General features: G+C 44.9%; 1 protein-coding gene across 3 annotated transcripts in view; it reads right to left on the reverse strand.

Annotated features, from left to right (window-relative positions):
- GRIA1 (glutamate ionotropic receptor AMPA type subunit 1) overlaps nucleotides 1-15,192 on the reverse strand; it is a 286,291-nt gene that overhangs the window by 103,522 nt on the left and 167,577 nt on the right. For all 3 annotated transcript variants that reach the window (XM_019657747.1, XM_019657746.1, XM_019657745.1), the window contains exons 6-7: nucleotides 9,312-9,473; nucleotides 7,158-7,325 (exon numbers count right to left, since the gene is read on the reverse strand). In XM_019657747.1, coding sequence (XP_019513292.1) covers nucleotides 7,158-7,325; nucleotides 9,312-9,473 — 330 coding nt within the window. The remainder of the gene's footprint in view (nucleotides 1-7,157; nucleotides 7,326-9,311; nucleotides 9,474-15,192) is intronic.

A 15,192-nucleotide genomic window follows, 5' to 3' on the forward strand; every position in this document is an offset into this window, starting at 1 on the left:
TGAACCTCTCCCTGTAGCCAATATGGACCTGGCCCTATAAGTCAGCACTGTTTATTTCCCCCTCTGCAAAAAGCTTAAAACGAAGACTTGCAGGGTTTTATCTTTTCCTGACAGTGAGCATCTCCTCTGCCTTCAGAAGGTATAAGAATAGCTGTGTGTGTGTGTGTGTGTGTGTGTGTGTGTGTGTGTGTGAGAGAGAGAGAGAGAGAGAGAGAGAGAGAGAGAGAGAGAGAGAGACAGAGACTGCTCTGAGGCTAACACTGACCCTCTCATCACCTTCTGGTTTGAAGTCTCAGTGGGGAGGCCGTGACAGGCCCAGAGTGTTGAACAAATTACACACAAGCTCTTCACTCTCTTAGGTGAAATCTGGAGAAATCCTCACTCTGGAAAAGTCTAGGCTGGCTTTGTTTTTCAGACAGAAAACAAAGCCCAGACTCTGCTACAAAGAATAGGAAAAAGGGAGCAATTTCAGTCCGTCAGCAGCTTCGCCTTCTTCTCACTTCGGTCATGTCTTGCCCATCTTAGCTTTCCCATTTGTTCAGGTTCAAGGTAGGGTTTCTAATTACCAACTTATGTGACTCATTTGGACAGCCAGGCTGGGATAGATGTGCAGATGACTGGATAATAGACTGAACTGCCCAAACAGAAAGAAGCCTCATCAGTAATCCAACGGGCATATTGACTTTTTGGCCCTGGTCTCAAGCATGATACTGGTTATCAGAATGGCACATTAGTATGGCAAATTGCACACAGCCTTCTCACTTGTGTAATGTGACCAGCGAGAGTTAATTATGTCTTAAGGTGATTTTAAGGATTAAATGAGATATTTTATGATTAATGTTTGGCCCATTGTGAGTATTCAACAGAGGCCAGCTGTTATTATTGTAACTAACAGTGATATTAACATTACCACCACTTTTCCAAGTGTTCTCTGTTTATGAAGCACTTTCCTGCTTATATTACTTTACCTCATTAACAGGATCTCCCTGAGGTGTGCCATTTAGAGATTACAATCTTCACTTACACGGGAGAAACCAAAACTCTAGGAGAGAAACTGATTTGCTCAAGATTTATGGCTTATTATGTGTCAGAGGCAAGCCTGAAGTCCAGAGCTTCTGATATGCTCTGGTATCTTCACTTAAGATACCAAGTGGCCTCTCAAATGGGACATTACCACTGTGCTAGACTCTGAAGGGCTGACACAGAAATGTGCAACGTAGTGTGTTCTCCGTGACGACTACTGTCACCTTTCCCAGGCCGTGCTGTGTTAATTCCCAACTAGGTCTCCATGAGCAAATCACCGAGCCTATTTGTTTCGTTGTTTACTCCTCAAAGAATAGAAATGCTTGGCATATTGTCTGGGACATAAATGTTCAATGCATGGCATTTGTTATTTAAATGATGATGATGATGATGACAACTACTGTGCTGTACAGGGTGGCTAAGGGGTATGGAAAATAAGACTTAACAATTGAAGGCTTGGGGCTAGTAAGTTGTCTCAGAGCAGAGGGCTGTTTTCAGCAGAAACAAGGGTCTTGTCACTATCACTTTTATATGCCTTTTTTATGTTTCCAAAAAAATCATTATCAGTGAAATTCTAGTGACCTGAGGGCTCCTTGCATGATCACAGTGTTTTTACCACAAGCTGCTAATTTTATTTTTTTTTTAAGATTTTAAAAATCTTAAAAAATTTTTAAAATTTTTGGGGAATTGTGGGAAGGGAACAGACAAGTTGCTATCCTTTTGTTCTTCAGTCTAGTTGTGGAGGACCTTGCTTCACTGGCCCATGTTGGTATTATCATTGCGCTCTTCCTGGGTGAGGAAGATCAGTCGCCGGCTTCTGGACGGCCACTCACAGCGACTCCTGGCAGCTCCACCGGCTGCTGGCCACACACGGTAGCCTATGGCAATCCACTGCAGCAGGGGCTGCAGCCTACGCCGTCACCGGTGACTCACGGCAGCCCAGCTCCAGGTTGAGCTGTTGTTCACCATCTTAGCTGTAGAGGCCAGTGTCACGGGCCCTCATGTGGGATCCGAACCGGGGCCCTGCTGCTCGGAGCTGGCATCCCAAGCCAGCTCTTAACCAACATGCCGCTCGGCCAGCACAAGCTGCTAATTTGATGTTTACAGAAATCTAGTGAGTAGCGAGAGCAGAGGTATTTTTCCCATTTTACAGATAGGGTTACTGAGATTCAGAGCTTATGGCTCTTGGGTGCAGGATTCATTGTAAGTCCTGAAAAGCCCAGGACAGGTGAAAGCTCTGACCATCTAGTTGGGGAAGCAGGCCTTACATACTTTTGGAGGTAAATCAAAGTATGGGAAAAGAGATATTCTAGAACAACCCTTCTATGATGGCAGAGGAAGGAAAGGTCAAATCAATGGCTCAGCCTTAAACTGTTTATGTGGATGGAGAGGACTCATAGTTAGAGGAAGAATCTTCTCAGAAACGTGCTTTCGGCACATCTGGGGACTGCTGTCCTATCTCCCAGGGCGGAGCCTCTGGGCTCTCGTCCCCCTGTCACCTGTCCCCTGGAGTGATAGGGGTGAGGCCGATGGGGACCTGGAGTTTCCCCTTAGATCCTGCCTCCTGGAACTGCCGTCACTGCCCATGTGCCTGCCAACTCCTTCTGTGAGAGATGGAGAATTAACTTTTGGTTTCCTGTAAATGGTATTGGGTGCAGCTCAGAGTTTGCCATCTGGGGGATGCTAAAGCATAACTTCTTTCCTGCCTGGTTATTGCTTCTACCACTTGAGCCATCAACACTGATGACTCCTCCACCCCTTCCCTAGGGAGGCAGCAGAGCTGCGGACCAGGGATTCCTTCGGGGAAATGCCTTCTGTTGGCCTCTCCCCTTGAATGAGTACTGGGTATGGGCAGTCGTAGCAGATGGGCTAGGTCCCTGTGGCCTCTTCTTGTTATTCTTCTTACCAAGGCAAATCTCAGGACCCATCTGAGCTTCCACTTAACCCCCCACCCCCACCCCGCCCATCCCAAGCCTATGACAAGCCAGTGAGGGAAGCCGTACTAGGAGGATTATGTCCATTTAGTAGATGAGGAAGCCAATGCCAGAGAAGTTGAGCAGATAGTCCCAGGTCACCCAGATAGTGTTTGATGGAGCCACAGTTAGCTCCCATCCTGCGTGGTGCCCGCAGTCCTTGCTCCTACACTTACTCTAGTCTCCTGCTAGACCCTCACCCAGACCCTCCAAAGCCAGATCCACTCTTTGTTCACAGTTACCGTCAGCCTTCCTTTAATTTCAGTTTGCTTGGGATAGTTCCAGTCTATATCTCTCATTCTGGAATAGTTGATAATAGCTTTTCCTCTCACTGTTAGGCACCCCAGTTTGAATGATAAATTATATGGCCGCCCTTTTAAAAGCCCTAGTCTTCTTCCTACAGGAAGCCCTACTGACGCCCACATTCCTTAGTCATGGCATTCTGCTCTGACCGTCCAGAGCATGGAGAGCCAGGCTGTTTTTCAGCCCTTCATCCATACCTTTATAGCTATTCTTTCTCAGGAGCTTGCCTTTCCTTCAAAATTGGGTTCTGAAAGGCGGGGACCATCTTACACCCCCACTGCTGACCCCATCGCAGACCTTATCTACCAAAGTGCTAGGCATACCTTCCCTTCGATATGCTTCATCATTGGCTGACAGATGGCAAACTGAGAGGGAGGCTCACTATTTTAGGGCACATGCTCTTTACCTGAGGTACTGGGATAAACTTCCAGGAGCGTCTATGCCCCCCCCCCCCCGGTCATGCAAATATATATGTATGTACATGTGTGCATTTTTCTGGGAAAGAAAAAGTTCAAAGCCTTTTTAAAATCATATCTTCAAAGGACCTATGACCCCCAAATGCTGACCCTGATTTGGGGAACTGGGTCTTCTCTGCCAGCCAGAAGCCCACATATGGGGGCCCTAATGCCTTCACCTTTTTGGAGCACTGAGGGCTTCTAGGGTGTGAGCGTATTACTATTCTGAACGGCCCTCTGGGTATCAGGCAGGGGCCAGGCAGGCAGCTGATTATCTCCACTCTGCTGCTGGGGAAATTATAGCGGGGTGAGGGGTGGATATTACTGAAGGCCAGTACTTTTGCTAGCTGGACCACAGCGCTTGTGTCGTCCCTGGGCTGGCCCTTCCAGGCTTCAGAGCACAGCAGTTATATGCACAGAGTGAGGTAGCAAGTCGACGTGGGTGGGAGTCCCAGTGTTGCCACTAACTAGCTATATAATTTTGGGAAGTTTATTTACATCATTGAAGCTCAATTTCTCCATTTATAGAGCACAATTAATAAAGTTAGCTACCTCAGAGTGCTATATTGAGGATTTAATGAGATCAAACATATTCAGAGCCTTATACATAGTAAGCCCTTAACACATCACAGCCGGTATTAACATTGTTTTTAGAATTTGACTCCCCAGTGTGCTAGTCCTCTTGGTAGGTGGTGCTGGGGCCTCAAGACCTAACTCACAGACATCCCAGCCCTACTACAAGCTAAACCAAAGGTCCCTTTCCATTGTGCAACCCAAAGGCCAGTGGACAGGGAAGCAGAGACCTGAGCCCCCAACCCTGGGTTCTAAGGACTGAATGTCACTGGGATTTACCCAGCCTGTTGTGGGCACAGAGTTGCTCTCTAGTGGTGTGGCTCTTTCAAACAATGGGTCTAGAAGACCAAATGGATGGATAGTGGCCATGATTGTATTTATGTGGGAGGTCCCAGAGGTCAAGGTGTATGAGCAAAGGCCCTGGGCCATAGGATAGTAGACTTGGATCTGGAGGAGGAGCCCTGGATGGGGGTCTGGTCCAGCCTCTGCTTCTGAGCTGCTGCATGACCCTGAATGAATCACAACCCCTTCTGGGTTGGCTATAAAGTAAGGGAAAATGGGTGTCCTTTATCGCTAAGACCTTTCAGCAATAAATTCTTGTGATTCTAGGTGCTCAAGAAAGATTTTGAAAAGAAATCAGTTTGGAAAGCTGATCTTAGGGTCAGAATGTTGGGTTTGTTTTTGTTTTAGTTTTTGTGACTAGCTCCCCCATTCCCTCCCCCTAATAGAGGCTGAAGGGAGTTGCTTGAGGGCAGCTCTTGCCTTGTCTTAATTGTCCCCAGTGCTTGGCCCAGGCCAGGGCATGCTCTCGGGGAGCAGCTGATCGGCTCCTGGAGAGGCAGGCACATGTGTCTTGACTCCAAGACAATGTAAGAAAGATGTCATTATTCTTTTGACTAAGATAACTGCCTCCTCAAAAACCCCACCAAAGCCAAAGCAGAAGAATGAGTATACATTATAACCAGAGGGACATGGGTTAGACTTTAAGAAAAAAAAGCAGATGCTTAGAATTCTTAGAGCCAGTTGAGATGCAGGAGTCATCTCTCCCACTTCCTCCTTCTCATGAATAAGGAAAGTCTGTAGGAGGTCTGAATGAAAATTTCAAGGTCAGCCAGATATGCAGGGACCCAGCTGGACTTGGAAACCAGCTCGCTTGCCTCCTGGTTCAGAGCCCTTCCTGCCACCCACGGCGCCTCCCAGGCTTCTTCACTGTCATGGTGGCGTCAGAATATCCTCCCAGGATGTCATTAAGGTGGGAGAGGCAAGGGGGTTGAAAGGGTTGTGAAGCTCAGGGCAAGTGCCTGGGACCTTCTGAAACCAGTCTCACATTGCAAATAGAACCTGTCTCGACTGTGGAGTCTGGAAGAGCATTTTAAATAAGCCGGAAGGCGGGCGCTGCACCTTTGGCAATCATTCGGGAGCTGCCTGGTGTCTGCTATTGCTGCGAAACGATTCGGGGCCACCCTGCCTAGAGACGTGGGGTGCCTAGAAACGCTGGTGGGTCCCTTAGCCTGTCCCTCCTGTAGTCACCGGGCTGCTGCTCCATTCCAAAGGACAGAACTCAAATTATCCTCCACGTAAAGGCACTTCCTCTGAGCGGAGGAACAGCTGGTGATGCGCCTTTCTTGTCTCTTTCTCCAGGTTGTGAACATTGCTAGAGCTGTGCATGTGTGGTTGCAAAAAAAACAGGGATAGTTGTACATTTTGCTCTACTTTTCTCCCTCATTCAAAAATGCTCCTTTCCTCCCCTGGGAGCCCAAATTCACCTTCTGTTGAATGTAGTCTTAAAAGTAGAGCTGGTCTTATCCAGGCAACTCCACTGGGTGGGGAGGCTGGATGCTGGGGGCATTTGCACCAACATATCTTGCCACTGTGCCTGACACTTAGACGTTCCTCTGCAGGAAGCATGCCCTCTTTGCCCAGTCCCCCTTTGGAAATACAGCCTGTCTATCAGGAGGCCTCAGAGGCATCAGAGGGTGCTATCCACCTGCAGTTTGAGAATCACGGCCTGGGCTGGAGGTACTTCTAGAGACTTCTAGAGACTAAAAGAGACTTCTAGGAGCTCTGAGACTGATAGAGCTGAGGGCAAGTCCCCAGAATCTTGTAAAGCAGGGATGTTAAATATACAGCCCCCCTGTATCATCTTCTCATCCTGCTTCCACAGCAGACATGTTACTAATTGGATGTCTCTGTTCATCCCTGCTGGACCTGGAGTCAGCCTCAGAACCCTTTCATTGCCAGTTGGCTGGAGTGGGCGTGACCATTTCCTGTCCCTGCTCTTTAACTCTTCTTAAGTGCTAACAAAATTAATGATTACCATGCTGAGGAGCAAGAAAACAGGATCACAAGGACCGAGAGACATCTTCAGGTCTCCCTCATGACATGCGCACAGAGAGCAAAGGTAATGAAGAAATCCAGAAAACCAGGGCAACAGGGGAGAGTCCCTAGGAGACCACTAGAAAGGTTCAGTTTCATCCCTGTGTATTTTAAGTCTTCTTTCCAAATACAGAATCACCAGCTTCCCTTTTTCAGCATATTCCCTAAGCAGAAAATATGGCTTTTACACTATCAGGAATGATTGTTCCATACTATTTTTATTGTTTCTTTGTTTTAATTTGTCCATGAGCTTCCATGTATGCCAAGAGCCACACACACAATGCAGTTGTCCAAACTTCGGGCATGCTCTACCTTTTTTTTTTTAATTAATTAATTTATTAAAAAAAAATTTTTTTTAGTCTACCTTTTCTTTTAAATAGCCACATTCTACATGAAACTGATGCTGAAATCCCCATGAGGCTCCCATAAGCTGGGCAGCCATTGCTGGCCTCACCTGCTGCAGAGCTCTCTGGATATCGATCCCCTGGCCCCAGGGCACAGCTGGATTAGCCAGGCAGTCCCCAGCATTCCCCCGGCGGGATATATCGATTCTCTGCCTCCGCAGGCTCTGGAAAGCCTCAGCCATCACCTTCACCCCATCGTACGTGAGCGCAGAGGTGTACTGGAGAGAGGAATAGAGACAGTTAGGTGTCAGAGAACGCTGACAGCGAGGCAGGTGGGAGCTGTACCTGGGAAGGTGCTTCCTGGTGATGAGAATGCCTGCAGTGGGCCAGGTACAGCAGGGAAAGTGGGAGGTGTGTGTGGGGGGCGCTGGTGAACCAGGAAGTGCCTGCCCCTTGGATGGGGGCCGCTGCTCCACCTCACTAGCCAATATTGCCCTCCTGAACTGTGAATTCAATAGTGCTGCTTGTGACTTTGGAACAGAAGCCAGAATGCTAGATTTTTGTGTGCTGTCTTGCCATTTTAAAATGTTGGCTCAATTGGGGGAAAAATGTATAGCTTAAATTCAGCACATCTGTATCATCTGTTATAGTCTGTGAGACGTCGGTTTTCCGTGTGTTACAGTCAGCAATTGAGAACTAAGAGGAACTGTTTATCATTCTTGTGACAGTACAAGAAAAAAAATAATAATCCAAGAATAGTGAGCACTTAATTATTTCCACATGTGGTGCACCCAAGTTGCAGCTCTACATTCTGCAAACTTTCCCCTTGTGCTTATTCATAATAACTCTCAATTTCCCCCCCTCTTATCTATAAGGGGGCTAAGATGCTAATGAAACCAAGCCAGGATCACAATCCAGGGAAATATTTCCTGGCTTTGGAACTCACGCCTGCTGTCTTCATTAATTTGTCCCTAATGCGTGGTATGTTCTCTGGCACCGGTGAAGTTCATAGTAGAGAGTTATAGAATCAATGTATAAGTATTTTTCCAATTTTCAACTTCGATTCTCTCACATTTGAAAATCTGCTCCAATCCTTTGAAAACTGGGTGGGGTATTTACATAGTAATTAGCTGCTATGTGGCTTTCTCATTGCATTAAAGCACATTTGTCATTTTGTTTGCTTCAAATCATATTCAAATAAGTCTTCATTTTGAATTGCTAAGTCAGTGTGAGCAAAAGCAGGAATGAGACACATCTCATTTAAATGAGACACATCTCATCACACAAAGAAATGGACCTAGTGACAAGAGAGAGTTGCAAAGGATTCACTGTTTGGCCCAGATAAACAAATCTGGCCTCAGAAGCCTCCTCAGTGCAGTGCTCCATACAGCCACGGCCAAGCTATTGGATTTGACATGGGGATGAAGAATTACCTGCTATCCTTATTCTAAACCATTATCAACTAGCAAACAAAATAGATTTGGGCTGCAAAATTTAGAGCTGCATTGCTGGAAAGTGAGCAGCAGAGAGGCTGCATGGTAATTGGGAGTTGATTCTCTGAGGCAGAGAAGTGTTTGATGTTGCTTAGTTAGATTTCCTTTAATTTCAGGTGGATACATGGCTGACCAGAATAAGGGCCAGCTGTCTGCACAACTCAAGTATAGGCTCAATCCACAAAGAAATGAAAGCAAGTGGCATCCCCCTAGAGTTGTGCAAAATGGCGGCCCTGCTCAGAATAGAGACACCATTTTTTTCCAGCTTCCCCTGTAGCTAGCTGGGACTAGGTTTCTAAGATGTGGCTAGTAGCATGTGAGTGGATGATTTGTGTGTGACTTCTGAAAAGGGGTCTTAAAGGAAGTAGTTGTGCTCTTTATTTTCCCCTTCCTCCTGGGTAGAATCCTGAGTTAATAGATGAAGCTTCAGCAGCCATTTTGGGCTATAAGGTAGCGTCCACGTGCTGAGGAAAGTAGAACAAGAAGATAGAAGATTCCTGAGTATTTGATGACTGTGGAGCCATTGTACAAGTCCTGGATTGCTGACTTCTGGATTTTTGTTTATACTAGAGGAAAACAAAATATTGACCTTGTTAAAACCATTGTCACTCTGGATTGTGTGACTGTTGTACCCTCCATCTTTGTGGATGTATTCCCCTTAGCTCATTCCTCGTAGAAAGTCTATCCTTCTCTAAAGGTAAGAGTGTGAAGAAACCTGGGGCAGGCATGGGGGCGGTCTGGTCCTTGTCTGCCTGCTGCCCATCCCCTCACCTTCGGTCTCTTCCAGTCCACCCGGGTGTGGTCTCGAGCGTCGTTGTTCTTCCACTGCTGCATGATCTTGGCTGGGATGGTGTCTGTGTAGTTCACCAGCTGGAAACCTGTCACATTTGCTCCGCTCTCCTTGAACTTGTTTAAGTCAATGTCCATGAAACCCTGTGCAGGGAGGAGGAGGAGGAGGAGGAGGAGGAAGAAGTCAGAACATGCTGCCTGGATAAATCCATTTAGCCCTGTTCCTGAATCACAGGATTTCCCACCCTGCTTCACAAGGTGGAACCAACTCAATGGAGAGACAGTGTGTCTCCCTTCCTTCGGAACTCAGTTATCACTTAGTTCGCGCACAAAGTTAGCACAGCGGCTAAGAGCAGTTGCTCAGGAGCCAGCCGTGCCTGGGTTGAAGTGCTGGCTCTGCTACTCACAGTCCTTAGTGATACTATTATACTTTAGGCTAAGTTACCTGATGGTTTCTTGTCTTGTGAATAATTGAGGTTAGGAGGTTGGGGAGAAAAAGCAATGTGGTGGCCCATGTGAAGTGCGTGGTGCAGACTGAGTAATCGATAAATGGTGGCTGGGATATTATAACACAACAGAGATGGAACATAATAGCAAACATAAGAGGGAGTTGTCTCCTCCATCACCCCCGCTCTCCACCCTTTCGAGAGGAGAGAAATCTAAGTCCATCTGGGGAAGCTCCTGTGGGCTGCCAGTGTCACCAGTGAGTCTGTGGAAGAGGCTGGATTCTGATCACCCCTTGTCCTGTACTCTTTCCAGTACCACAGACTAGATCTCTACTCAGTGAAACCTGATCAATTGTAAATCCACGAAGCATTCTTTATTGGGAATGAAACTTTCCTCCCCATGTGGCCAAGTTCACTACAATTCAGGAAGCCTTCAACTTAAAAAGGAAATCTTGTATTTGTATACTATATTCCAATGTACAGTACTTTCATATCTAGGACCTCATTTCACTTTATGACTTCATAAGGTAGACATTGTATGTCTATTTGCCTAATAAAGAAACTGAAACAGAGCGGAGGAATTGACTTGTGCAAAGACATTCTATGAGTTAGCAGCAGAGAGGGGACCAGAACTAAGGTCTTCTGAAGCTCTTTGCTCACTCACTCACTCGTCATTTAGCAAAGATTTTTGAGAGCCAATAATGCATTATTTGAAGAGTGAATAAAACAAGTTCTTTCACTTATGAAGCTTACATTCTAGTGGGACAGACAGGCAATAAATAAATAAATAAATACGTAACTATGTAGCCTAGTATATACAGTATAGGTCAGGAGAGTATACTGCGCAGTAGCAATGAGTAAGGAAAGATGAAGTAGCATCAGAGGAGGGGGAGAGGCGGGCAATGTCACGCTTGGCAGCCATGGTCAGGATGAGCCGCCCTGAGGAGGTGGTGTTGGAACAGGGACCTGAGTGAAGACAAACCTTGTGAGTGCGCTAGGGGGAAATCTGGGGACAGACATTCTGAGCAAAGGCTCAGAGGTGGGAGGATGCTTGGCGTGTTCCAGAAATAGTAAGGAGGCTGGTGTGGCTGTAACACAGTGAGTGAGAGAGCACGAAATGTGGTCAGAGTGGCGGCCCGAGGCTGGCTCACATAGAGCCTTGTGACCACTCAGGGTTTTTTTTTAGGTGTTACTGGGGGCTCACTGCAGGAAACTGAGCTGGGATTGTAAAGTCAGTGCCCTTTGGGCTCCAAGGCTTGGGGAAACTGCCAAACCCCAAGGAGAAAAATGGGAGAAAGGGCAGGGGAAGAAGTTTGGTGGATTCAGGGTGCGGGGAGCCCTGGACTGGCAGCCAAGAGCCCTGAGCGCTAGTCCCAGCTCTGCCTGGGACCCTGTGTCACTGTCCAAGTCTTAATTTCTTATTGACTTGATCTAGTTTCCTTATTTAAAGATCTAGTCGTAAATGACTTCATGACTCAAAGACACTCTCATACCCTGTGCATCCAAAGTTCTGTGATTCTCTATTATTTGTGTTTTATTTTATTTTATTTTATTTAGCTGAGCCATCCTGCCACCTGTTGGCAGCTCAGTGGCAGCTCAGCTCGAGCTGGGACTTGAACCACTGTTGCTTAAAGCTTGCACTCTTGAGCGAGATCCTAACCAACTGAACCACTCGGCCAGCCCTATTATTTGTGTTCTATAAACAAACCAAGCTCAGTCCCACTCAGAGCCCTTCTCCTAGGTATTCTCTCTGCCTGGAAGCATACCTTCCCTGGATGGCTCCTTTCCATCTTTTGGATCTCAACTAAATGACATCTCTTCAGAGGGGTCTTTCCTGAGCACTTATGCAAAGGCTCAATTCTTGCCCTGCAGTAGATGCTAGATGCTCATTTCCACTTCCCTTTATGCACTGATATTCCATTTTGTAGATTAACTGCAAATACCTGTTACTTCACCCATGTGCAAGGTAAGCCAGATGTGTCAGGGTGTTAATATACCCAGAGCAGCTCTCAGCCAATGGTCATTGGGCAGTTAGCAGATAACTGTTCCAGAATCTTCTCCCCCGGGTGGAATAACCCTGAGGTGTGTTCTACACCATGTCTAGAGGTCCCCTAAGGGACTGAGGTAAGTGTCTTCACTATGCACCTTTATAGGCTGTCCTTTCCCTACTTCACTTCCCTGATTCCCGGCTTTCTAGGATTGGCACCCAAAGAAACCACTTGTACTTGAATTCTTGTGTTAAGACCTGCTTCTGGGACAACCCAATCAAGTCAGACCCAGTCAGTCCCTTCTCGCTGCCCTGTTAGAGTTTCTGCAGAGCATTTATCACCACTTGAGATTATCCCCTTCACTCATTTGTTCCCCTGTCTTCTCTCCTCCCATTCCAATGTTAACTCCATGAGGGCAACAACCTTTTCTATTTTGTTCAGTAATGTGTCCCAGAACCTAGCACCTAGAACAATGCTTGGCTCAGAGTCGATGCTTAATATGTATTCATTGAGTGAATGAATAAAAGCCCTCAGAGACCTTCTTCAAGCAAGAATGCTAACTAGGGAAATATGTTTGGCAGCAGCAAATGCCAGTAGATGGGTTTCATTGGTTTAAAAGAGAAGCTCAGGTTGGAAACATCTTTTGAGATTAACTTTTCCTGTAGCCACAGTTTACAGACTTTCAGAGGTCTACTGGTTTGCATGGTGGTTCTAGCAAGCTGCTAGAACAGATGAAGTCAGAATTAGGTACTTATACCCAATATGCATTCAAAGACATTATACTACCTAAGGGCACAGCCATCCCACCACTGGTTAAAAGCTAATACACAGTGGAGAGATTTCCCATAATTTTTAGAGATGTTAAAAAGAACACCGTTTTCATTAAATAAGTATATAGAGAATGAAATGGAAATTATTTCCTGTACTCAAATTCTGTCATTTGAAAATCTGTAACAAGCTCCTGGGCATTTTATACTGATTGTCCCCATCTTGAACATAATAGAGGCCAAAGGAAATGACAGAGTTTCCTCAAACATAAATGACACTCAGCTCCATCACCAGAGTGTCTGACTACAAGGCTACTGGAGCCAAGTCTTAGTTACATCTAATCAAACTGACGGGACCCTCTCACAGAACTCCTCTGCTCCCCTGAGAAGGAATGGACAGAGAACGATAAAAGATGCTCACGTATGACATTAGGTAAAAGAAACAAAACTAGGGAATAGCACAGGGTCAATGTATATTCATCTAACAGCTATTATCCCTCCTATGTAAGATTTAATACTAGAATAGTAACCTTAAACCCCTACAATGTCCTTAATCACCAAGAAATGAGTGCCTTATAGTTACTGAACTTGATTTCCCCATAATGCAAGAAAGTTGACTCTTCTAATATAGAAAAGTATTCTTGACTATGACGGGAAAATAAAGGTGTAAACTATTTGCCCACCAGTTCACTGGAAAATTCAACTCATTCACTCTATTCCCCTGAGCACACTCATTAAACAAGGTTTAATTAAACCATTTTCTAATATTTTTTTGCCATTTTTATTTTAAAAAAACCTTGGGGGAAAATATTTGGTAATTAGTACATTTTTCTTTATCTGCTTTATCTGTGCTATTAATTATATGATATTGTATAAGGATGCAACATGGCAAATTATATTTTATTAAAGATTTAAGCTATGAAGTTTGATCATCACTACTCTCTTTGAGCCATTTTGCCTATTTTATAATATGCTCCCAAATACTTGGTCCATTGCTCTATATATTGTGACTATTGCATAACAATAAAATTAACCCAAAGATGCTCTTTTTCAAGTTACTCAGTATGAGAACTTGTGTCTCCTAAATCCAGACTCCTTCCACTATCCCTCCAGCACTGTACCAGGTGCTACTGTTCACCAAGTGACTCCATTTCTCATCTAAAATGGGGCCCTGTGATGAGTGAGCTCTTGGAGCTGTTTGGTCACTATGCTCCTGTCTGCTTCTTCGGCATCTCTGTGGCATTCCACCCAGTCCCATGTGTGACTGACGAATAGGTGAGATGAGAAGAATGCTCTGCCTACCATTTTCATTCATGTGCAAATAAATTGGCTGGTGAACTTCGGGGTTCCAGGATAGAGGTCCTTAACCCGGGGGACACATCAGAATACTTTAGGGAGCTTTTGCAAAATAGCCATCCCTAAGGATTGTCATTCAGTGGCCTGGAAAGAAGACTGGATATCTGTGTTTTTACAAAGCTCTACTGCTGCTGAATAAAAAAATCAAGGTTCAATATATTAAAATTATAAAGACAGTCATTAGAAGAATTGCAAATAATAACATAACTAACAAACATTGAGAACAGGATGTGGGGAGTAGTATGAAATGATTTATCATCTTTTTAATGAGGAGTCACAGATGTGAGTAAAGCTGATAAAACAAGAAAAAGAGACATAGACATATTATGTAGAAGTAAGGAGGAAACCACCAGAATCCCTAAACACAGAGACGGTTTAAAATAGTTATTTCTAAGAAGTATGAGATTGGAGAGAGCAGGCATTTACTTTTTATTTTATACCCTTCTGTAGTATTTTGTCTTTTTTATCATGTGAATATATTTTCTTTTTAGTACTATTAAACAATAAAAATAGATCCTCAGATAATTCCGATGTACCTTGCTGGTTAGGAATCAACTGTTCCTGGGAAGTAGAAGACTGGGTAGCAGTGGCAGAGCAGGGAAGAGAAATCATTGCATTTATTGAATCTTTGTGATGGTCTGTTAAGGGAGGCCTGCTTAATTTGGTATCTCTTGGCCTGGAATTAACACTGGTGTTAAATGCTCTACTGAAACAGCTCCAGAAGCATTGCTCATAAGAATAACAAAAATGACAATAATGGCAAAAATGCCACTTTATATGCATTATATAACTTCATCTAAACAACCTTTTGAGGATTATGAAATTACTGTCATTAAAAAATGAAAAACAAAATAATCAGTTGATGGTCACCTCTAGATTTATTTTAAACATTTCTCAAACTCTTATCCTGAGCCAGGCATTCTGTTAAATACTTTATATACATAATCCTACTTAATCCCCCAAACAACTCTGAGAGGTGAATGTGCACAGTAGGAATGGGAAGCTTATTTACATAAATGAGTGAGTGAGTAGCCATCCCGATTTTACATTGAGGAGCTACGGTTCAGAAATCTTGGAAACATCCCTTGAGAACACAAAGATTCAGCAAACAAGGATTCAAACCATGGTCCAACCATAAAATTTGTCTCTTTTGTCAATGGGTTACACTACCTTGCCAGTAGAGGAAAACATGAGAGCTTAGCTTTGGGATAGTTGTCCCAGACAAAGAGGGTCAAAGAACCTCAGGCAGTGTGGCTGACACAGTTAATAGCCCAGAATAAATGTCTCACCTTGCCAATGAGAGGCC

The sequence above is a fragment of the Hipposideros armiger genome, unplaced genomic scaffold (genome assembly GCF_001890085.2).
Source record: "Hipposideros armiger isolate ML-2016 unplaced genomic scaffold, ASM189008v1 scaffold_279, whole genome shotgun sequence".
Taxonomy (NCBI): Eukaryota; Metazoa; Chordata; class Mammalia; order Chiroptera; family Hipposideridae; genus Hipposideros; species Hipposideros armiger.